Below are 23,918 nucleotides of genomic sequence, written 5' to 3'. Positions count from 1 at the left end.
TTGGCTAATGTTAGTTTTCTTCCTTCCGGAGAAGAGCTAATTCACACACAATTAATATGAATAGACACATTCTGATCTATATGTCTAATGATTACAGTATCTCTTTATTAGTTCTTATACATTATGCAGTCTCCGGTACTAAGGAGTGTGACATATTCTCAGCCACACTTCTAAAGCTTTTCCTTTTTGACATCCAAAGAGTAGAGGACAGCTGCAGGGGATCTATATTTGTCACCCTCCATTACTGCTGGGATATCAGTATTCCTGGGCACACTGTCTAAAATTACCCAAGGGCTTTCATGCTTCTCTGCCATAAGCAGCTCCCAGAGTCTCCTCACACAGGGATAGGAACACAAATTCTCAGGTAATTGTGTGCATGGCTATTTTATACCTATAAGCCAGTAAGTAGCTTCATGCTGAGCTTCTGATGTCTCTTTCATGTTACACGGGCATGCCCTCTTTAGTGTAAAATTCCAAAATCACATAAAAATGGCATCTACTATTCTCTAATATTCTTTTAAATCTTAATACCTTGGCAGATATTGGTCTTATAGCGTTATGGGCTGGTATTTTTCTTATACATTGTAGAAAAAGCATATAAAGTAGAAAGCTGCTTAATCTGGCCTATGTGATCTCATAATAACTATGTGTATGTCCATTGTTAAGCCTTCTCTTCTGCATAGCTGTCATTCTTTAATGCAGTGGTAGGGGTTATAGATTAGAGAATTACATATCTAATTCATGGCTTCTGATAGATATTTGAATTAATAAATCTCTATCAGAAGCCATGTCCTGTCGATGGTGCAGCCCTTGTATTGTAGCTAGCCTAAATGGGTGGTTGTGTTTAGGTTCCCTTAAAGCTACAGAGCCACAGCTATAGTTACTGTATGCTGAAGATCTTTTTCAGTTTTTGCAATGTTTAAATGGATGATCTATACTTTTTATTATACTTGTAGCCATTTGTATGTCCCCTTGTGCTTAGTGAATTATCAAAAAATGCGCACGTACTAATAAAAAAAATGCATACAGCATTTTTGTGTAAGAAACAAGTGACATGCATTCACCTGGTCTGGACCAAATGTAGGCCTGCGCTAGTAGGTGTCAATTTTTAATTTTTGCACACATGAAAAATAAGATGCGAATTCCGGATCATGCAAATATTTAGGTGAATACACAAAACAGGCAGATAATAGAAAATGGTGTGCAATAATTATTCGTACGTCAAATACTGGTTCATAAGTATCACTCAGACCAAAAAATGGACACAGCCGACACTTAGTCAGTAAAAAATAGGCGTAATGCCCTTGATAAATGTCACCCATTGCAACATACATCATTCATAGTCACCTATGTTAAAAATATGTATTCTTTATATATGTAATGTCCACCTTTAAAGGACATGACAGCAGTCTGTGATTTTCTGTACATTTAGAGAAAGGTATACAAGTTATACACGTTTTTTTATATTGATTGGCTGTATTAAGCTCTATGAACACATTCAGCATGTGTGATGGAAGCAGTTATTAATACATATGTATACAGGTGAAATCAGAGCTTTAATAATACTATAAATATACAGTAATCCCTCAACATACGATATTAATTGGTTGTATGTTGAAACCATTGTATGTTAAAACCAAAATTCGATGGAAAACTGGCCAAGGTAAAGAGCAGCACAGGACATGTAGTATCACACTATACTCTGGAGAATCACTACTAGACAGCCAACCAGTGCGGGCACTTCACTAATACTGGGGTTTTACCAGTAAAATGGCCAGTTTCATTGGTTGATCATCTAGTTATTTACATGTGCTGCAGATCCTGACTGTCTGTAGCATTGTATGTTGAGTCTGGTCTTAAGTTACGATGCACCATTGTATGTTGAAAATATTGTATCTTGAGGGATCACTGTATACTAAATCATAGTAACAACATTGATTAAAACTAGTGTATATCAACATGGGCTCTTACGCACCTTCTCTAGAGTAGGGAATGGCAGATTACTGTACAACTGTATGGGTTTGGGTGAAGCATACCTGCTATACAAGTAGTTTTTAATTCAGGAGTCTTGGAAAGGTGGATGACAACTCCTGAAGGACTACTGGCACTCTTTAGTTGTCCTATTAAACATTTAAAGGGTACCTGTCACTATGTGCTCCTATGTGCTTCCCACAGTTTGGCGTGGAACGATCCAGCTCATGCCAGGGGATCTGGTTGACAAGGCAATGTTCTATGTCCATTGCGTTTTGTGCATGAGCCCTATTCTAATTAACAGGGCTTGTGCCCAGAACTCGCTGGAGATGGGATGTTGCCTCAGCAACTTAATCACCCGGTGTGAGCTGTATTTCTCCATGCTGAACTGACTGAATAACAATTCTTTCTCCTGCCACTTTTCATTGACCATATTATAACATCATGCAGATATTAATACGCCAGTAATGGAGCCAGACAAAGTAATAGAAATTGAAGCCGTCAGATCAAATGATGCTGATTCATCTGTAGATCAAGCGGAACCACCTAAACCTAAAGAAGAAGAAAATGAGTCAGATCAGAAGGGCCTGATGTTTTATCACACCGATCTGTATGGTTCGCATGACAGATTAGAAACCTTTCCTGAAATCGGAAAAGAGAAGAAAGTACAAGAACAGAGTGCAGAAGACAAAGATGTGCATGCTGCTGGTGCAGGCATGACACAGCTGGATCTACAACAAGAAGTTGATGAATTGGCAAAACTGTATGGGTTGTCTGAGGATAAAGATTCTGGAGAATATACGTTCTTAACTGAACCTTTATATCCAATGCCAACAAAGCCAAGTGTTCCTCATCTTGTGCCAGCCATTCCAGCTCCAAAGCAAAATACAGAAGAGAACCAAGAAGGTGAACATCCTAAGGTCATGGCTGATGTTCCTCATACAGACAAACAGGCTCAAAAAGACAATGCTGTAGAGGAAGTTGGGGCTTCTCCACATAGAAGTAGTCAAAGTAAAAAGGGCAAATTAATGCACCAACAAAAAGTAAATGCAACGTCAGATAGCAATTCTGAACATACAGATGTCAAACAAGAGACCCAAGAACAACTTCTAGTTGACAGCTGTGCAGACACACGTTTACAGGGTAACACAGCAGATGGCACAGAGGTGTCACCCATCGATTCAAGTAATCAGGTCAATGAAGAAAGAGAAGAGGCGCCAGACATTTTCTGCCTTGTATGCAAAACACCTATTAGAGCCTTTGAGAAGTTGTTTGGTATACACAAAGATCATGAGGTCAAAGAAATAAGTGCGGCTGTAGAAGACATCAAGGTAAGAGTAGATGAAGTACTATTAGTAAATATATACTGTGGTCAGTGGCGTAGCTACCATAGAGGCAGGGTAGGCAGTTGCTATGGGGCCCGTGCAGGAGGGGGGCCCGAGGGAGAAGGTAAATGCATGTGTCCTTCTGCTTAACCCCTTATGTACTGCAGTGTGTATGTGACACAATGTTTACTTACATGCTGCAACACAAAAAAAAGGGTTAACAAGCAGAAGACAGAGATCTCTGCTTCACTGCACTGATAACCTCTGACCTCTCTTCTCCAGGTGGCAATCAAGTAGGAAAAATGTGCAGAGCTCCATGCAGAGGTCAGGGGTTATCAGTGCACCAGCAGTAATAATAAAAATTTTTGCTATGTGGCCCTGTGAATCCTAGCTACGCCCCTGACCGTGGCCATAGCTATCATAGCTGTGAGTTCATATGAGGAGACCTACAGCAAGAACTTTAATAGAGCCCATTTACAAAGATTTTAAAAGATTGACTACATGCTGGAATTGGCCTAAAAAATTTTAAGAAAAAACTTTAATCACACTAAACTACACCACCTCTCCAACACCACTATGGCCTACTGCGATGATGTCACCTACATTTTTCACACTAAACCAATGATTGGCTACAGAGTCACATGAACAATTTACAGTATGTGATATGACCGCAGCAAGCCACCAGGGAGATAAAGGAACTAAAACGGCAAAGGATTTGTGGTAATTTATCTTAGTAGTAGTCTGGTATTTTTTAGTATCCCAGAAACCCCCCTGTTATGTACATATCTGTACTTGGATGTAATTATTTGAAGCCAAGAGACTAGGTTCAGATAATATCTCAGTATAGCAGTAAGGTGTCCGCTAGGAAGCTCCATGTTTGTGTCATGTATGGTTACCCAGAGCTTCAGACATTTGTATGGGCAGTAAAATCTATGGCCAATATTGTGTATGAAGTTTCCTATCCGGCATACAGAAAATTCCTCAGAACAGCAAAGAGAAAAACATACTTTGGCACACTCATTTGTCTTCATAAAATTCTGCTAATACTTTAATGCAAACATATAAATGCTTCTATATGCCATTCTTTATGTAAAAAGAAACATTGTATAAAACTGTATATCTCTAATAGCCACATTTTATGTTTTAAAGAGGAACTCCAGCCAAAATGAAACATCCACTGCAGGCAGTGTAGGAATATGGTAAAAAAGCTCTACTTACCCATCATCATACTCCTGCAGTGCCACATCAAAGGCTCAGTGGTCACCGCCAGGCTCCAGTTTCTTTAAGGTTACGGTGTTGTCAAGACCTGGCAGGGAGGGCCTGCTCAGCTTTTCAGAGACTGCAGAGGTATCCCGCCCCAATCACTGACTGGCGGAGCGGGCATTCCTGAGCCGGGTGATGACATTTCAGGAGCGGGATATCTAGGTACCCAGCAGCCGTCAGTGAGCTGGTCACATACCACTGCAGAGGCACAGGGACAGGTAACTAGAGCTCCTTTATTATGTTCCCGCACCCCTGCCTGCAGTGGACTTTTCATTTTGGCCAGACTTTAGGCTAGTTTCACATGTAGCATCGCTGCAAGTTTTGCAGCGAAATCCGCTGCTATCCTCGGTACTGTTATGGCATTCTCACATTCTCATTGCAGACACTAGTTGGTTGAGCAGGTTGTCAGTGACTCAGGAGCCGTAGAAGCAGGCCAGAGCATGGGCTGATACTGTATTAGCTTGTTTAAAGCCTGGCAGCTGATGAGTTACGTTGCAGTGGCTACAGTATACATGGGCATGAACGATTAACAAATTCTCTCTGCCCAATCCTCAGGAAGAAATACATAAAAACATGTGCAAACTAGAAGAACAGATGACACAGATGGAGAATTTTGCAGGACACCTTGAGGAGATGTATACCACAATAGAGGTGAGGGTTTTTGTTTGGAAATGGTATACTAGGCCATTTGTATCACAATAAATCCTTTATTATATCCAGGAGATCTCTGGGAGGCAGGAGCAAAATCTGGAGCTGCGTTACACAGAAGTGATGGATACTATTGCATCCAAGCTTGAGGAAAAAATGCAAGTTCTTGGGGAAGAGAAGAGACTTAAACTGGAGTCCTTATTTGAGCAGTTAGTGGACTGTGGGAAAAGTCTTGACACTTCCAAGGATTTAATGGAGACAATACAGCAGCTGTTCAAGCAGAATGACAAAGTGGATTTTGTGAAGGTAAATTGTTGGTATATAGTCATGGATGACATATACTCAATACTGTTCATTTGTACAGAATAGACTGACACTTGGTGAGTTGCATAGTTGCCAAAATGATAGTTTTCCAATGATAGGTGACACCTGGAATCCTGAAGGTCAATTTTGTGTCTATATTTCTAATAGCTTGCATCTGCACAGTGTAACAACAGGCCTCCAAATGTGGCCAGAGTAGTTCACTTTCCTGCTACATTTTTATTAATATATATTAGTATGTAGAACTGTGTTACCATGCCCAATTCTGACATGGAAACATTTTTATACTTTTCTATATGCATTAGGTATATAATGAATACTCCCATGTCATTCTTATTACCACCAACATACTGTCTTTCTCTGTAAATAAGACCTATCCCTAAAATAAGGACTTGCTTCATTTTCTAGGCTTTGTGGAGTAGGCTTATAAATATAAGCCCCATTCCAAAATAATCCCTAGTTACAGTCAGCTGACCTTATCCCTGACAATCGGTGGCTAAACATCAGCCAATCAGTGCCAGACTTGTTATGCTCTGCCCCCACCTGATCAAGACAAGCCACAGGGGAGGCAGAAGTGGTAAAAAGATCCACGGTACTGTACATTCAATATGGAGGAATGGATGGTACGTGGACCAACTACAGAAGGGGGGAGCTATACAGTATGAGGACTACTTGCAGAGGGGAGATGTATACAGTATGGGGGAAGAACTATAGAGGGGAACTTACAGTAGAGGAGCCTAACAACGGTGGCACATGCAGTATGGCAGCTAACTACCATATAGAGTGGGGATACATATAGAGTAGGGGCATTGTTTTGTTACGGTAATGAAACTATGTAACTGTGTTCCATTATAAATAGTGATAGGTGCTCATTTCTACTCATTCAGAATATAGTTGTAGCTATTGGCATGTATGTTAATGTTTGCACATGATTCCACTCCACATCATTGTGTTTGCTAACTTTCTATTATTTCATTATTTTTCTATTTATTTGTTTATTACTATTTTTTTTTGCAGACCGCACTTGATACAACCAACAGGTAAAAAAAAAAAATTGATTTCTACAATTTGCATAAAATTATGGAACTCTTTCATAGGTTTTCATGTTTATGGCTTAAAGTGACAGTGTCACCCCCTTTTTGCATTCTGACTTCTCTACACATGTGTAATGGGTACATTTAGCAGTTTTCATACCTTATTTTATATCATACATCATGGTGCTTGTTTAAGTAAAAAGTGATCTTTTATCAACTGCAGATTGTGTTAAGTAGGTGGGGCTTCATGGCATTAGCGCCACTTAGCCATGCCCACAGAGCCACCATTGGTCACGCCCCCTCGAGACCCATTGGTGGGCCGACCAAGAGAGGGTGGGGCCTAGACCTTTAGGCCAGCCTGTTCCAATGGTGGAGCTGTGGGGGGGGCTAATTGGCGCTAATGCCGTGAAGCCCCGCGCACTTAACACAATCTGCAGTTGATAAAAGATGACTTTTTAGTTGAACAAGCAGCATGACATATGATATAAAATAAGGTATGAAAACCGCTTACCCTTTACACCTGTGTAGAGAAGTCAGAATGCAAAAAGGAGGTGACAGTGTCACTTTAAATACCTTGGTGCTACAGCAAGTTTTAATGACACAGTTTAATGTACCATCTTGTACCTTAAAAAAGATAAAATTAATAGTAGGATGGAATTGAAAAAAATATTACCAAGAATACTACAATAGCAGACCTTCAGTAGCTTGTGGCAACCCATTGCCAGCCCCTAATCATGTCATGGATGACAAAAGAAGACACCTCCCTTTGTCTCTCCCAAGCATGCCTAAGTTGATTATTTATCTTCAAAAACAGTTATCTCCCTCTTCCTTCCCATACACATGAATGTTCAGCCTCTGGAGGGGGCGTATCTCTCTGAGAACAAAGTAAGAACAAAGGTGTCGGGCAATAAAATTGCACCACACCCGAACCACATCTCCATCATCTGTTGGTGCACTCTCAAGAGGCCCCTATACACTTCATACCGATGTTCACTGCTAGAGGTGGGTTTGGCCAACTTCAGTATAAATTATACTGTGAATTTACCAACCACATTTACTGGATGCTTGTTCCAAGCATTTACTACTCACTAAAATAATTTTTTCGTATATTGTTTCTGAACATAGCTAAAATCAGGCCCCACACCTGTTCTCTGGCTGTGTATGGGATAACTTCAGCATGAAATCATTCCCTGTGCCCTTAACCTAGTCACCATCAGCTTCTCCCTGCCAAATTCAGCTTGATTGACAGGTCTGTGCTTAAAGGTATATACAGATAGAGACTAATGAGAATCTACCAAGAACAAACCTTTGTTTTTTTCCCCAAGTATAATTTTTATTTAAACTTTGTTACTTTTAAGTAAAACAACACAGCTTACAATGTATACAAAAGTAAACAATATATCACACAGATATTACTTTATAATGGTAGACGACTCCTGCGTACACCAATGAGATTGTAAACCATTTCAATGGAATTGAGCTGCAATACCACACATAAATGGAGGAGAAGAGTGGCACTGTTTCTGGGAGAAAGTAGCCATGCTTTAAATTCCCTGCAAGACCTGTGTACTATTGTGTATACATACAATGTGTACTACAATGCTATTTGACTACAATTAATTATTTAATTTTTTTTTACAGATTGAACCAATACTTCAATACTGACATCAACTTAAATATTTCAACAAATGCAGAGTTTCAAAACATAAATTTAGATTTTTCAGATGTGGAACAGCTTTTGGATTCCATCAATACTCTCCCAGGTACTTAACTAGTGGTATGCTCAGTCCCTCTTTGTATAGTCAAACACTTATGTTACTAAAGATATACAGGATTATAGAACAATGGGATTTTAATAATACCTGCCCTAAAGATACATAGAGCGCTGTGCGTGTGGATGCATTGGATATTCACAATATTGAACTGGGCTGATTTCTAAAAGTAACACTGGAACACTGTGATATACTATCTGATCTATTGCCCAGTTGTTATTTTCAGACATGTAAAGGTCATATACTGTAACATCATTGTAATACAGCGTTAAGGGTCATATAGGTATTCAAATATGCAACAATCCATTTTATTGTAGTTCCCTCAGCTCCAGTTATCAATCCCCAGGCACCCAACTCTGCCACAACGACATCTCTCCGTGTATGCTGGAGTCTGTTTTCTGATGACACAGTGGAACGCTATCACCTCTATTATAAACCAGTGTCTGACGGCACTCCAGGAGAGAATCAGGAAGGTAAGATAAGATCCTATTAAAACATATATAAAGGGATATAATAAGCAATTACTGGGCCTTACACACAAACATCAATACGGTTATGTACCTAACACACATAAATACTTACACTGGTATAATACTTACAAAAAGACATGCACACAGTGAGATGCAATATAGCTGGTTTCTGGAAGAAGTGATTACTAAAGGCATATCAGGAGTGCCACGCCACTCATTCTGCCCATTGGATACTGACTGACAGTTTTCTACCTACACACACTATAGACCAGGCATGTCCAAAGTCCGGCCGGAGGGCCATTTGCGGCCCGCGTTCCGAACTTTTACGGCCCCCCAGGTATCCAGCTTGCTATTATCTGCCTGTGTTATAAAGCATATAGCATGTAGCATGTAAAATGGTCGGCCCTCGCACTTGTTCACTTCATCAAATTTGGCACTCTTCGAAAAAAGTTTGGACATGCCTGCTATAGACAGACAGCTGTAAACCAGTGGCCTTTGGCCAGAGGGAGTGAGTGCCCAGGACTACTGAGTGCACATTCATTATGGAGAGGACTTTTATCACTGTTTATCAGGATAACTAACAAATGGCTGCATCCAACAATATAAGTAATACATCATTCTGTTTAGCGTCTCTGTTACTAAGTTACTGTATGCTTTCCCCAGTATAGATCTTGGGACAGAGTCTCTCTAAAAAGGTACTATTGTTGTCAACAAACTATGAATCTGCAGTACATGTCTGAAAAATAGCTTGCCAGCTTTAAGCAGCTCATTGAGTGACATTGTTAAGTGGTGCCCATACAAGTCTATGTATATATAACACGGACCACCCTTGTGACCCTCCCAGCCCAGGTCCACCTCAGCCTCCTAACACGGACCCCCCCACACACCGGCTCCCTTCCCAGCCCAGGACCCACCCAGCGCCCTTCCCAGGCCAGGCCCACCCCAGCCACCTAACGCGGACCCTCCTGGTGCCCTTCCCAGGACAGGCCCGCCCCAGCCCCAACTCCTTTTTTCTTATTGGATTCTTATGACAATACATATTGTCCTTAGTGGTTGTGTCTCTGTATCTACAATCCAACTAATGTTATTCAAGTATTCAGTCAACCCAAGATCTCAAGACAAGGTAAAAAAGCCCAAACTATTTTATGTAGTAATGATTATACTGCAATATTGTCTCACAGAATTCATGATAAGAGCCAAGGAAACATACGCCACAGTAACTAACCTGCTGCCAAACACTCAGTATGAATTCTGGGTGATTGCAATAAACGCTACTGGTGAGAGCCCTGCGAGTGAAAGTGCTGTGTATGTGACAGGTGAGTACATAGTCTTATCATAAGCATCCATGTAACTGGATAGTAATACTCATTACTGAAAGTGTAAATCAGTATTGGGCTGGAAAATATAACACAAACACGGTACTGTAGTGAAATGTCTGCATTTTACCCTAAGAATAGTTTTCTTGCTCTCAGTATATTATACAGCACCAGTGCTCATTACTTTTTGTTTTCTCTATTTAATGGTAAAGTGGTATTTTCACACAAACCTTTAGTAGTTATGATTTTTTTTTACATTTTGGAAAATATATAGTCTCTTAAGGGGGGATTTATTAGGATTAGTGGTTGACATGCTGATTCTAATTGTACTTCATTTAAGACACTTGCTTTTCAAGTGAAGTTATGTTACGCTAATGTACTCTATAGGGCTGGGTTCACACACAGTATGTATTTCAGTCAGTGTTTGGTCAGTATTTTTCAACCTCAACCAGGAGTGGATTGAAAACACAGAAAGGCTCTGTTCACACAATGTTGAAATTGAGTGGATGGCCGCCATATAACAGTAAATAACGGCCATTATTTCAATATAACAGCCGTTGTTTTAAAATAACAGCAAATATTTGCCATTAAATGACGGCCATCCATTCAATTTCAACATTGTGTGAACAGATCCTTTCTGTGTTTTCAATCCACTCCTGGTTGCATAGTGGCTGCACAAAATAGACCTGTCAAATTTGTGTGGCCGCAGAGAACCACGATTGTAGTGTATACAGTGTGTATACACTACGGCCATGATACCATGCAATCTAATGTAATGCTGCAGTGTCATTAAACAACAGCTGTTGTTGCAATCTGCAACAGTGGCCGTTGTTTAATGAAAAAATACGTTGTGTGAACAAGGCCACAATCTATTTGCAAGATGGTCAAAGAGACAATGCCCTCTTCATGACGTCCAGTTCTTGCACATTTGCTAGAATCAGATGGCGTGGAGGGGGCTTAATCCAGCCCAGGGCTGTTCCTGAAATGTCCAGACATGGGGAGGAAGCACAGAGAGCCATTGCAGCCCTAGGCCCTGCCTCTTTGACCCTGCTGCCAATGGATTAAAACTACATTTTTCTGCAGATAACAGCACCAAGACTCTTTTGAAACACAGGCATGGATATAATTTATTAACAACTCTACAAAGCAGCTTGGATGGGTTATGGGGCATGACAGATATGAAGTTTAGCAAGTATTTGAGCAAGTTCAACCAGAAAATGAAAATAAATATTACATAAATTACAACTCACAAATACAGTAGAAGACTTTTATTCCATTGTTATTCACAACGTTGAGATTGGGTTGAGTGCCGTTACAAAGAAGACTTGGCTGGCTTTGCTTCCCTTCTGCTGAAGACAAACCTTAATTGCGTCAAGATTTATCACCCATTCAGTATTACCTACACATAGGCAAAAAGTACCAGATTTTTATACTCCTGGTCCTTGTGTAGTCACCCACCCCACGATAATAACATTCCACTAGAACCTCTGCCTCCTGGTAAGGCAGCCATGGGTCCTGGACTTATTTTTCACTAAATAGATATACAGTGGTGCCTTGGATTACGAGTATAATCCGTTCCAGGACCGTGCTTGTAATCCAAGTCCACTCTTAAAACAAAGCAAATTTTCCCATAAGAAATCATAGAAATGCAGACAATTGGTTCCATACCCCAAAAATAATTATTTATTATTCTGAATAACATGTAAAAGAGATGAAACAAACATTAAGAAACAGCAGAATATGATATTATAAATTACTGTACAGTAATGGAGAGGATGGGAAACACAAGGGCTGACAGAGACTGCAGGCAGCATGAAGGAGTGAGCAGGGTATATGTGGGCACATACATGCAGCACTCTCTGTCCGGGGTGAGAGGGGTTACAGCTATGAAGAGATTACCTCCACAGTCCTGTCCCCTGATGCAAGCCCCAGCCTGAAGTAGATCTGCCATGATTTGGAAAGTAAGGTAGACTTCCTGGGTCAGAGTACAGTGCTGTAGACCCCGCTATGCAGACCATGCCCCTCCTCCACTTGCGCTCCCACCCAGTACAGGGAGCTCTTAAACCAAAGCAATTCTCTTAAACCAAGTCACAATTTTAAAAAACTGTGAACTGTGAGCTCTTTAACCAAAATGCTCTTAAACCAAGTTACTCTTAAACCAAGGTACCACTGTATGGCTTTTTGGAGGTGAAAAATACTCATAATACAGAGTGAGGATGCATTTCCAGTGAGTGAATAACATATTTTCTATGTTTGTAGCCCCTGCCCCTCCTATCATTAAATCCAGGCAATGTCTGAGCTGTGAGAATGCAATTTTTGTCTGTTGGGAATCTGGGAACATTAACCCTGTTGAATCGTACACAGTGGAAATATTCAAAGGGAAAACGGAGGCACAAAATAATTTGCTCACTGAGTAAGTATGATATACACTCGACACCCAAATCACATTACCTATATATTCATATAGTGCTAACTGCCTGTGGCCTTGTCTTGCTGAGAGACATCCCTTGAGTTCCACAGTGTCCCTAAAGGCTGTCAAGGATCTTTAAAATTTCTGAAAAGTATTCCTTCCCACTTACATACAATAATAAAGATGACGTTATGGAGATAACTATATACAGGCTTGCTATTGAACCCATCTCCTACAGGGAGCAGAGAGATGCTATATCTCTAGTTCTGAGAAAACATTTTCTGCTTCACTTACAGTTCCCAAGAGCACTGTGACCTCCATAATTCTCAAATAGAAGTTAAAGTGACACTGTCACCCCCTTAGTGCATTCTGACATCTCTACACAGGTGTAAAGGGTAAATTTAGTGTTTTTCATATCTTATTTCATATCATATGTCATGGTGCTTGTTCAAGTAAAAAGTGTCCTTTTATCATCTGCAGATTGTATTAAGTGGGCGTGGCCTCGCGGCTCTAACGCCACATAACCCCGCCCACAAGGCACGGTTGGCCACGCCCCCTTGACGCCCATTGGTTGTCCAACGTAAAGGGGGTGGAGTCTAGACCTTTCGGCCAGCCTGTTCCAATGGCCGGCGAGGGGGCGGGGCCAATTGTGCCGTTGTGGGCGGGGTTATGTGGCGCTAGTGTCGCGAGGCCACGCCCACTTAATACAATCTGCAGATGATAAAAGGACACTTTTTACTTGAACAAGCACCATGACATATGATATGAAATAAGATATGAAAAACACTAAATTTACCCTTTACACCTGTGTAGAGATGTCAAAATGAACAAAGGGGGTGACAGTGTCACTTTAAGAATAACCAGGACTTCTCCTACACCTGGCTTCCCTACCAAATTAAGTAGAGAACTATGTGGAAAAGGGCCTTGGTATGAAAATTGACCAAAAACCCAATGGGTCCTGTGTGCAGATGGGAGACTTTCAGAAAGTCAACCATCACTGCAGTCTCCACCATTTTGGCCTTTATGGTAGAGTGGCTAGAGAGAAGGCTTTCTTCAGAAATGGGCACATTAAAGCCTGGAGTTTGCAAAAAAAAAGAAGCAGATAAAGAACTCTTTAAGGCCCTATTCCACAGGCCGACTGTGAGGACCAAACGCATGCTGTCGTTGCCTTCTATTCCACGGGACAATTATCGGACGAATACGGCCGATAATCGGTCCGTGGAATAGGGCCTTAAAGTGTCACTGTCATTAAAAAATTTTTTGTAAAATTCAGTAGTACAGGCGATTTTAAGAAACTTTGTAATTGGGTTTATTAGCCGAAAAATGCATTTTTATCATGAAAAAGCAGTTTGAAGCTCTTCCCCCTTTCTTCATTGTTCTTTATGGAGAGGGGAGAGATGAGGCACCAAAACAGGACAACAAAGAGTTAATTTACAGCTACATCACCAGGCTCTCTCCTATGACATCAGCACTGACCTCTCTGACCTCTGAATGGAGGCTTTCAGCGGCTCCCTGTGGTGTACTCTTTTGTTCTGCTCTCTGCTGCTGTCTAATCCCCCTCCTTCTCCCCCCTCCCCTCTCCATAGCTCTGACAGGATCCGACTGATGTAAAACAGTCGAGATTTCCTGATTCTGAGCAGTGGATGACAGAAAGGAGAGGAGGCGGGGACCTGGGGAAAGGCTTTTTAAATGCAGATAATGGCATATTTGCCTAATAAACCCAATTAAAAAGTTTCCTAAAATCGCCTGGACTATTGATTTCCCAATTAAAAAGTTTCCTAAAATCGCCTGGACTATTGATTTCTGCAAAAAAAAAAAATTTAACGACAATGACTCTTTAAGACTGTGAGACACAAGATTTTCTGATCTCATGAAACCAATAACTAACCCACAATGCTCTGGACCTCAAACTTGGCAAAGGTTCCCCTTTCAGCATAACAGTAACCCTAAGCGAACAGGAATATCTTAGGGACAGCTCTTTGAATGTCCAATCGTCCAGCCAGAGCCCTGACTTGAACCCAATAAAACATCTCTGGAGAGACCTGATAATGGCGGTCCACTGGTGGTCCCCATCCAAGCTGACAGGGCTGGAGAGGATCTGCAGAGAAGAATGGTAGGAAATCCCCAGATCCAGGTGTATAAACCTTGTGGTATCATACCCAAGAAGACTGGAGGCTGGAATCACTGCCAGAGGGCTTCAGCTAGTACTGAGTAAAGGATCTGAATACTTATGTCAATGCAATATTTTAGCTTTAACATCCGAATAAATTAGCAAATATTCCTGTGGCACCTGCACGTAAGCAGAGTCAGAAGCAGGAGGCTCCTTTTATTGAGTGTGGCTGTACCACACTACTACAACTAGCTCCCATTTACTTTAATAGCAGCTGAGATACAGTAACCCAGCATGGCCACTACATAATGTACAGTGTTCTGCTTCTGGTGCCATTCACTGTGTAATGTGGGTGCTGTGGCTCTGCCAAAAAGGGATGATAGGTGTCAGTACTTTGCTGATCAGATAGTGATGGCCCATCTTGATGGATAGACTATCAATATATATTTTCACTTGAATTCCTTTAAGAATCCAGAAGAGGTTTATAGTAGAAATAATTCTTGTGCTCTTAATTGAATGTGTGTTCACATTTTCCTTCACAGGTCTATTGTTGGGATCCCCATCTGTGAATCTCTAATCCAGCTGAAGCCTAATGAGACTTATCACATCAGCGTCAGAGCTGTGAATGTGGGTGGCCCCAGTGAGAGCAGCAAATCTGTTTCCTTTCACACTACAGGTAGCATAACAACACTATAAATGTTGTGGATTTTACTATTACTATTCCCGATAAGCACGTCACTTATTGTGTAAATGGAATACGAACAACAGGTTACCCTGGTGTGTGAAAAACAAACAAACATCTATTTCATACCTATCGGTCTAGGAGTCACAATGTATATAAGCTTTTCTCTATATTTTAATGTTCCATCATGGTTTCATTGGGCGTTTTGAGCCATCAGTCATTGTCCTGTTCTTAGTTCTACATTAATCCCCTCAAATAATAGGATCTAACCTGCTGATAGTTCCCCTTTAATACTCTTGCAATTAAAGAGATTGCTGCCATGCAAAACCGTTCAGCCGTGTGTATAATGATAATTTTGTCTTGAATGCATTGTTGTACAATGATACGCTTTTTTATGATAAGAAAGTATAGACGAACAAGCAATGGAATCACTGACTTGTGTATTATTGAAGCATACTTGCTTACTCAATGACTACCTAACTTATGTGCAGAACATTGCAGATTACATGTGAATGGTACAGTGTCCATATTAGGACAGTCAGAAGTAAAAGTCAAGAATCATTTTCACACGTGTGACAACTAACTTCTGGTACCTGACTTCTGACTACTGACAACTGACTACTGAATACTAACAACTGACTTCTGACAACTGACCACTGACAGCACTAAAGTTGCTGACTGAGTGTGTGGAGCCCTGAAGCTTCCCTGCATGAAAAATAAGGGTCTGTGCAGGGCCTTAATGACTGTGACTTAATTTTAAAGTGATGAGCGACATTTTCTACCTCCGACCAGCAGCATCCAGCTGTGGAGCAGCAGGTCCAGCCACATACATCCCATCCCTGGCAGCGTCATCCCCACAGCTGCAGACAGAGCAGTGATGTCAGTATGCACTGAGCTCTAGTATGCTTTTTATTGTTTGCAGCTTATACTGTCTAGTTATGTGGTGTCAGTATGCACTGAGCTATTGTCAGAAGTCAGCTGGGAGGATGACGCTGCCAGGGATGGGATGTGTGTGGCTGGTCCTGCTGCTCCACAGCTGGATGCTACTGGTTGGAGGTAGGAAATGTTGCTCATCACTTAGTTTTAAAGTCATTCACTGCAACCAGCACCCTGTGTGCTCCCCAGTCTCTCATGGTGGTAAAAACAGCCCTGCACAGACTCTTATTTTTTATGCAGGGAAGCTTCAGGGCTCCACACATTTAGTCAAAAAGTTAGTGCTTCTTCTCCAGGTCAGCAATAGGACAGCTATTAGTAAAACTGAAAAAAAAACAAAAAACGGGGGGGATTTATCAAACATGGTGTAAAGTGAAACTGGCTCAGTTGCCCCTAGCAACCAATCAGATTCCACTTTTCGACCCCCGTCCGCCATCTTGTGACAATGATGTCATCTTCGGGCGGCCGTCCGAACCGCTCCATCCGTCCCTCGTGCTGGCCCCCCTCTGCCGCGTCATAACTGTGCTCAGCCGCGATTGGCTGAGCACAGTTATGCTCAGCCAATCGGGGCTGAGCAGCTGGTGACGCGGCAGAGGGGGTCGGCATGAGGGATGGATGGAGCAGTCATTGTCCCAAGATGGCGGACGGGGGTCAACACGAATCAGGTGAGTATAGTGCATCACACTTCCGGGGGTGGCGTGGGTGGGGGGGAAACACGGGGAAGGGGGCCATTTACATACATAACATACATTACAAAGTTGTATAACTTGTAATGTGTGTTATTTTGTGAATAATTGTTTAGCGCCGCACTACCCCTTTAAAGAGGACCTGTCACCCCCCCCCCCCCCGTGTCGGGGTGACAGGCTCCCAACCCCCCGCTAGAGCCCCCTATACTTACCTGATGGCCCCCAGTCCCGCTTCTTGATCTGGTCCGGTGCGTGCTTCTGAGATGAGTCCGATGCTCCATTCATTCTCTATGAGCGTCGGACTCATCTCAGAAGCGCCCGCCAGGCTTCGGGCGCTAAAATCCCTGTCACCGGACCGGATCAAGAAGCGGGACTCGGCGCAATCAGGTAAGTATAGGCGGGCTCTAGCGGGGGTCGGGAGCCTGTCACCCCGGCACGGTAGTCAGTTGTCAGGTTAGTTGTCACACTTGTCTGAAAATTATACTTGATTTTGATGTCTGACTATGTCTTAGTCAGGGGTCAAGTGTCAGACATGTGTAAAAATGATTCTTGACTCTTACTTGGAACTTATCTCAATACTTGTTTCACTACTGACAGATTTCAGTAGTGGCCTATTTGTGTGTATTCTTTGTCTTTCCTTTCCCTGTTGAGTAGTCCAGACTATTTCAGTGAGATGTAAGGACTCTTCTAATTACTTGTTTAATATGGAATACACTGAGCCTCATCTCCACTATCTGCCTAGGTTCATTTTTTAATCTTAATGAAGAAACCGCTCATCCGCTCTTGTCTATTTCTGATAATGGATTTACCATTTCTTGTGAAGAGGAGGAAAGTCTAGAGGATTTACCTTATCACTGCAACAAATTCTCAAGGTATTGTGTAGAGTGTGAGAGAAATGTACAGTTCTTTATTACAAGTTATCGTCACTTCTGCATTTCCCCGGGTATTGTAGTCAGCAAAGATTTCTAAAAAAAACCCAAAACACTAAATCAGAGTGTATTAATAAAATATTGGCATATATTCTCTTTGCTCGTGCTCTCACTGTGTTTCTCTCTGTCTAGGCTCTGGCCCCCTCCATCATTCACTCTCCCTTCTCTACGCCATCTTGGTCTCCCCACAACCTAGCCTTCCCTACTTGTCTTCCTATCAACAGTGCAGGTTTTCCGTTTCACATTCACTCACTTCTCATCAATCTCTTCTCATCTCCAAGAGGCAGGGTATAAGGTGCTCTCCAGATGGTACCATGTCCCTAACCATATTTATAGGATCTTTCCTGATGCCTCACCTTTGCCTTAGAGGAACTGTGGTTATGAGGGCTTACTTCTACATACTTTTTGGAGCTGTCCAAAACTGATTCCTTTCTGGATGGAGGAGTAGCACCCAGCCTCCACATTTACAGATTTGTAGCTACCTTTAACCCCAACTTCCTCATGTGAGATATATATGGGCATGGAAGACCTCACAGCCCAGCTATATGAATGTTCTTCCCGATTCCTTTGCACATGGTACTACTGGGACCAATTCACAACAGACACCGCTGTACAAAACTCTCCTAGCTCAGTTACTGGGCTCTTTCCCCCCTCCTCTTTTTTTCTTCTCCTTGCCTCCTTTGCCCCCAGATCCTTCCCTGTTTGGAGCTGGTAGTTTGACCTCCTGTTGGTACACTATGTATATTGCTTTAATGGTCTTGCAATTTTAACTCTGCTGTTTGTACCACATCCTGGTGTGTTATTTGTTTTGTTGTAGGTGCAGTGCCTCTACAGGTGTTGGTTGTTACCTCCTCATATATTCAACCTATCCAAACATCTTATAGGAAAGACCTATTTAGCTAAAAATCTGCAAATAAGTGATAGGCTCTTTGTTTACTTAAAGTGTACCTGTTATTAGAAAACTACAGAGACATGTCAAAAGTTTTCATCATTTGGGGTCTGTGTGTTCAGACCACAATTGATCAGGAGAACAAAACAGAAGAAATTTGTGCACAGCGCGTTCTCTCTTGGCTCCCTGTTCAATGACCTGGACTGCTGCACAATGTAGTTCCATGGGGCCAACCAGGTCAGACAGACACAGAGCAGGGAGAGGAAAGCATGGCAGCACAGACTTCTCTCAGTTTGTTCTCCTGATTGGTCATGATCTGAACATTCTGGGTCAAGGTTATTGATCTTTGTAAAGCTATCACAGCCGTGCAAATGAGCAATGACTATATTATCAATCCTTCCAGGATTGATAATGTGGTGCGTTTTGGATTAACTGTAGCGGGCACAGCGATCCCTAGGTTTTGGAAGAGCACTGAGGTTCCCACTATTACTGAATGGCTAAGGGAGGTCATGGGGATTTACTACATGGACATGCCGTGGACTGAGGTGCATGGCAACCCCAGCACTGTAGCAAAGCTGTGGCTTCCATGGTCTACATTCTTAGATACCCATGAATATTGCAGCCTTGGGATCTAATGGCTTTTTCTTGGGTCATTTCCATTTATATGCGTAACAACTTCTTTATATGCCTAACAACCTGTTTTCATTTTATCCCCTCTAAAGACAGCATTCAATTTAAACCTATGTTCTAAGGTGTTCAAACCCTTTAAAGTGCCTCTATCCCTGCTCTGTGTCTTTGGGAGTGAGATGGCCACATAGATTTGGACTACGAGACTGTCTCGGTCATGTGACATAGAGCCAAGAGAACCTTGCTAGACACCTACTTTTTCCCTGCTTGTTCTAGCAATAGGTTCTGGTTTGAAGACTTGGACTGAGTAAATATTTACTATGTCTTTATCAAAGGTTATTTGCAACAGTGTCCAATTTAATAATAACTGTTTCTATTTTTAGGTGCATTGCTGTCATGGCAAATCTCATCCCATTCAAGGGGAAGCATTACTGGGAGGTAGAGGTTAATGAACATGCAGAGTATAGGGTTGGAGTAGCCTATGAAGACATAAACAGGAGTGCCGTCCTTGGAGCCAACAACAGCTCCTGGTGTCTCCGACATGTCCGAACACCCACAAGGTAAGATGAATCTATACAGAAACTAGTAAGCCTTATACAAACAGCAAATAACTGTCCTTCTCCACATTGCTTGAGCTACCAACATGGTGCCCACATATAAAGTAACAAATACAATGGGGAGACAGCTAGGGTTGACTTATTTTGCCTTTTGAAACACAATGTGGGAACATTAGTAAAAGTGGTTCTACAGATAAAAGGGTGAAGTGAATGTTATCATCCACTAAAACACACATCTTTCACTAAATTTAGCATATTTTTTGCCTGTTTCCGCCACACCCTGCTATAAGCCATACCCCTTTGTTGAGTGCAAAGCAAAATTTGCAAATTTGTTTTGTTTTGTTTTTTTTTGGCACAAGCTACTTCATTCTTCATTATTTCTCCCTGTGGAAGGTATCACATGGAAAACATGTTAACCTCTTATTATATGTCAAGCACTCTGGGATCAGGAGATTAAAAAATAGTAGTAATAATAATAATCATTGCAGAACTGATTGCCAACTTGGCTAATAAATGACCTAAGCACCAGTGAGTGCTAACTGTGCAGAGGCTGCCGGAAGTTGTGACCGTGTCGGGAAGCTCCGCACCTCACCGTGTATTGTATATAAGAATACACATTACAAGAGGGAACAAACCCTGCTCTGTAGAACACTAGAACAGAGCAGAGGATCAGGAACTGCAGGGATAATAGCCCTGCAGTTCCCGACAAATCAATAGTACAGACGATTTTAAGAAACTTTGTAATTGGGTTTATTAAGCAAATATGCCATTTTCTGCATTCAAAAAGACTTTCCCCAGGTCCCCCCCCCCTCTCTCTCATTCATTGCTCATTATCAGGAAATCTCGACTCTTTTACATCAGTCGGGCCCTGTGTAACCTATGGAGAGGGGAGGGGGGAGGAGATAGCCCGGTGATGTAGCTGTAAATTAACTGTTTGTTGTCCTGTTTTGGTGCCTCATCTCCCTCCACCCCTGCCCTCTCCACAAGAGAACCATGAAGACAGGGGGGAGAGCTTCAAACTGCTTTTTCATGATAAAAATGCATTTTTATGCTAATAAACCCAATTACAAAGTTTCTTAAAATCGCCTGTGCTATTGATTTCTGCAAAAAAAAAAAAAAAAATTTTTAAACGACAGTGACACTTTAAGGTGTACTGTCACCTTACATCACGTTTCTATGTTTTTCTATCATTGCTGGACATGATCATAATAAGGCTCATATGTATCTCTTATTGAACATATTGAGCTGTCCTGATGGTTTCTATGTATGCCAATAAAATCTGATTAAACCATAAAAATAGACTGTATTTCCTGCTGGTAGAGAACATACTGCGCTGATCCTTTTTACTTACTGTACAGTCATCTTCATTAACATTCATCTCGCATTGTCAAAAATTCTGATTAGACCCCCTGCTGTTACTTATAACACCATAATGCCATAAAGGTTTTTCCTCTATTACAGATATTAATGAACGGACTCACCCTAGAACAGTGGATAGTGATAAAGCGGTCAATTAGCAGTAGGGCGGCAGAGGGAGCCCGCAGCTCTTGAATATGCCAGACTTTAGTGCTCAGTGATAACAGCCCACAGTGCATTATAAACTGTGAGATTATACAATACAGTATAGTTCCACAGAAAAACATAAATCTGCAGTCAGATGCTGCATTATATGTATGCAGTGAGTGTTCTAGGTGTAAGATATTCATTGGCCATGCACTCTGCACTCTATGCCTCAAAACTCAGTGGGCCAGATGGAGAGGCCTAGGACAGCGAATGTAAGGACCATACAGCATTGTGCTCAGAGTGGATGGTGCTCTTACAGGCCACAAGAATGTGAACTAAGCAGTAAGGGGGCAAATCATCTGTATATACGGAACATGTGAATGCCCCTTATGGCATATATGCCTTGAAGCTGAGTGTACAGAAGCAGGGATTCCAGCTGTTGAAAGGATGAATAACTGTTAAAAAATACATTTAAAGTGGCACTATCAGCAGGTTCTGCCCAATGAACCTGCTGATATGCCCCAGAAGCTGTTTACCTTATAACTGCAGGGCTGTTAATAATTCTTCTCCTCCGCATTCTGTAGATATTCCCTAATTGCCCTTATGCTAATCTGGGGCTTAGGAACATTTGGGGTGTCGCCCGTCGGCCCGCCCAACCTGCTCCCTCCCGTGCTGCCCACTATGCATATTCTTATATGCATAGTTAGCGGCACGGGAGGGGGCGAGCTGGGCAGCACGAAAGAAGGTGGACTGGGCGTGCCGAGGGGGTTGCTCTGGGCCGCCCACTATGTATACTCAAATATTCATAGTGGGCAGTAAGGGAGGGGGCGGGGCGGGCCAAGCTGGTGCTCTGGGCTGACAGACGGCACCCCAAATGCTCCTAAATCCCAGATTAGCATAGGAGCAATTAGGGAATATCTTCAGAATGCCCAGGAGAAGAGAAGAATGATTAACAGCCCTGCAGTTGTAAGATAAAAAGCTTCTGGGGCATATCAGCAAGTTCATTGTGCAGAACCTGCTGATAGTGCCGCTTTAAGTAATTTCCCAATGTATTGTTTTATATAGAATTTAAATTAACATATTTACAGACAGTTTTGTGAATTACTTTTTAATATTTTCCCACAGACACAGATATGAGTTTTTGCACTGTGGTGTGTCTCCAGATATTCGGGTATCCATCCCCCTACTAAGAATCGGAATCCTACTTGACTATGATAGTGAAAGATTATCATTTTACAACATGGACATTCTCCAGCACTTGTACACATTTGAATGCCAGTTCCGCCATCTAGTCCACCCATGTTTTGCATTAGAAAAACGAGGATGTCTGAAGATACGTAATGGAATTCCAATACCTCCATCTCTGAATTTGCCCTGAGAAAATGCAATGTCCTCAAATGAACTGTCTGACACCCTGTAAAATAGTGCACATATATGTTTTCGAGAAGATACACATTTCATGGGAGGTACTCTTCGCCTGGCTGAGGTGCCTACGTTGCTGTAAAATACTCTAATAAAATACAGGAGTTTGTGGATCTTTGTCAACTTGATCTTTACCAAGACTATAAACCTGTGCATTACACAAGGTATCTACAGTAAGTGACCAGGAGAAAAGATCACTGCTCTAAATATTTTACTTGTAATACCTGGTCCTCTTGCAGTCATAACATAAGCACAATGGGGACAAGGGCTCAAAAACTTAAAGTTACATTTTTGCTCATTGGCTGTCTGATGCAATACTAGCCAATCAGGCTGCGGCACCAGACAGCCAATGAGCAGTAGAGCTGACAAAATCCAGGACACGTGTGGCGCATAAGCAGTGAGCACGGCGGGTACAATGACTTCCCCATCTGTCCTGTTAACGAATATGATCTAAATTGGTCTTGTTTTTCATACAACAGCAATAGATAATCCATCTTGTTTTATAGATACCTTTTTTATGTATGCCTTTCAGGCTATGTTCACACAATGTGTGAACATAGCCTCAACAATATGCAAAAGCTGTGAACGCTTTAGGGTAGCTTCACACGTACCGTATTGCAGCTGATTTGAATGAACACACCATTAAATCTGCACTGTAAAATTCGCTGCGGATCTGCAGCAGAAAATCAGCTGCGATACGGTACGTGTGAAGCTACCCTTAAAAAGATGTATAAAATTACTCAAGTTTACATGCATTAAGTTTGTGGTCTTTTTTACAATGTAGCATACTCTGGCATTTTTTCCAGTGTTTTTCTTCCCATAGACAAAGAATGCGTTTTAAATGTCATCAAATAAAAAACTGCAACAAAAACACTTGTAAAATATACTCTATAAACACTGCTAAAAACTCACTGAAGAAACCTACAAAGTGTACCACTTATTTGTGCTAGCCAAATTGTTACATAAATGTGCAGCTATTATGGACCTGTAATATAGTTTTATATAAAAAGAAGATGGATACAAGTATTTGTATTTTTTTTCCTCCACATG

At 41.7% G+C, this 23,918-nt stretch overlaps 1 protein-coding gene across 1 annotated transcript; it reads left to right on the top strand.

Annotated features, from left to right (window-relative positions):
* Positions 1-279: 279 nt before the first annotated feature.
* Positions 280-23,441, top strand: FSD2 (fibronectin type III and SPRY domain containing 2). Its single transcript, XM_069956610.1, has 13 exons — positions 280-364; positions 2,422-3,302; positions 5,115-5,210; positions 5,280-5,513; positions 6,546-6,568; positions 8,204-8,325; positions 8,652-8,807; positions 9,986-10,120; positions 12,380-12,533; positions 15,183-15,316; positions 17,684-17,813; positions 19,770-19,946; positions 22,572-23,441. The coding sequence occupies exons 2-13, from the start codon at positions 2,439-2,441 to the stop codon at positions 22,822-22,824; spliced, it is 2,478 nt and encodes an 825-aa protein (XP_069812711.1). The 5' UTR covers positions 280-364; positions 2,422-2,438; the 3' UTR covers positions 22,825-23,441.
* Positions 23,442-23,918: the final 477 nt, after the last annotated feature.

Source organism: Dendropsophus ebraccatus, chromosome 1 (genome assembly GCF_027789765.1).
Source record: "Dendropsophus ebraccatus isolate aDenEbr1 chromosome 1, aDenEbr1.pat, whole genome shotgun sequence".
Classification (NCBI taxonomy): domain Eukaryota; kingdom Metazoa; phylum Chordata; class Amphibia; order Anura; family Hylidae; genus Dendropsophus; species Dendropsophus ebraccatus.
Note: the sequence above shows the minus strand (reverse complement) of the source record. Positions and strands in the feature narration are given on the sequence as shown.

Coding starts and splice junctions, on each gene's coding strand:
- FSD2 (XM_069956610.1), top strand. CDS start 2,439: ATGGAGCCAGACAAAGTAATAGAAATTGAAGCCGTCAGATCAAATGAT. Junction 3,303..5,114: donor CGGCTGTAGAAGACATCAAG/GTAAGAGTAGAT, acceptor CCCAATCCTCAG/GAAGAAATACATAAAAACAT. Junction 5,211..5,279: donor AGATGTATACCACAATAGAG/GTGAGGGTTTTT, acceptor TATTATATCCAG/GAGATCTCTGGGAGGCAGGA.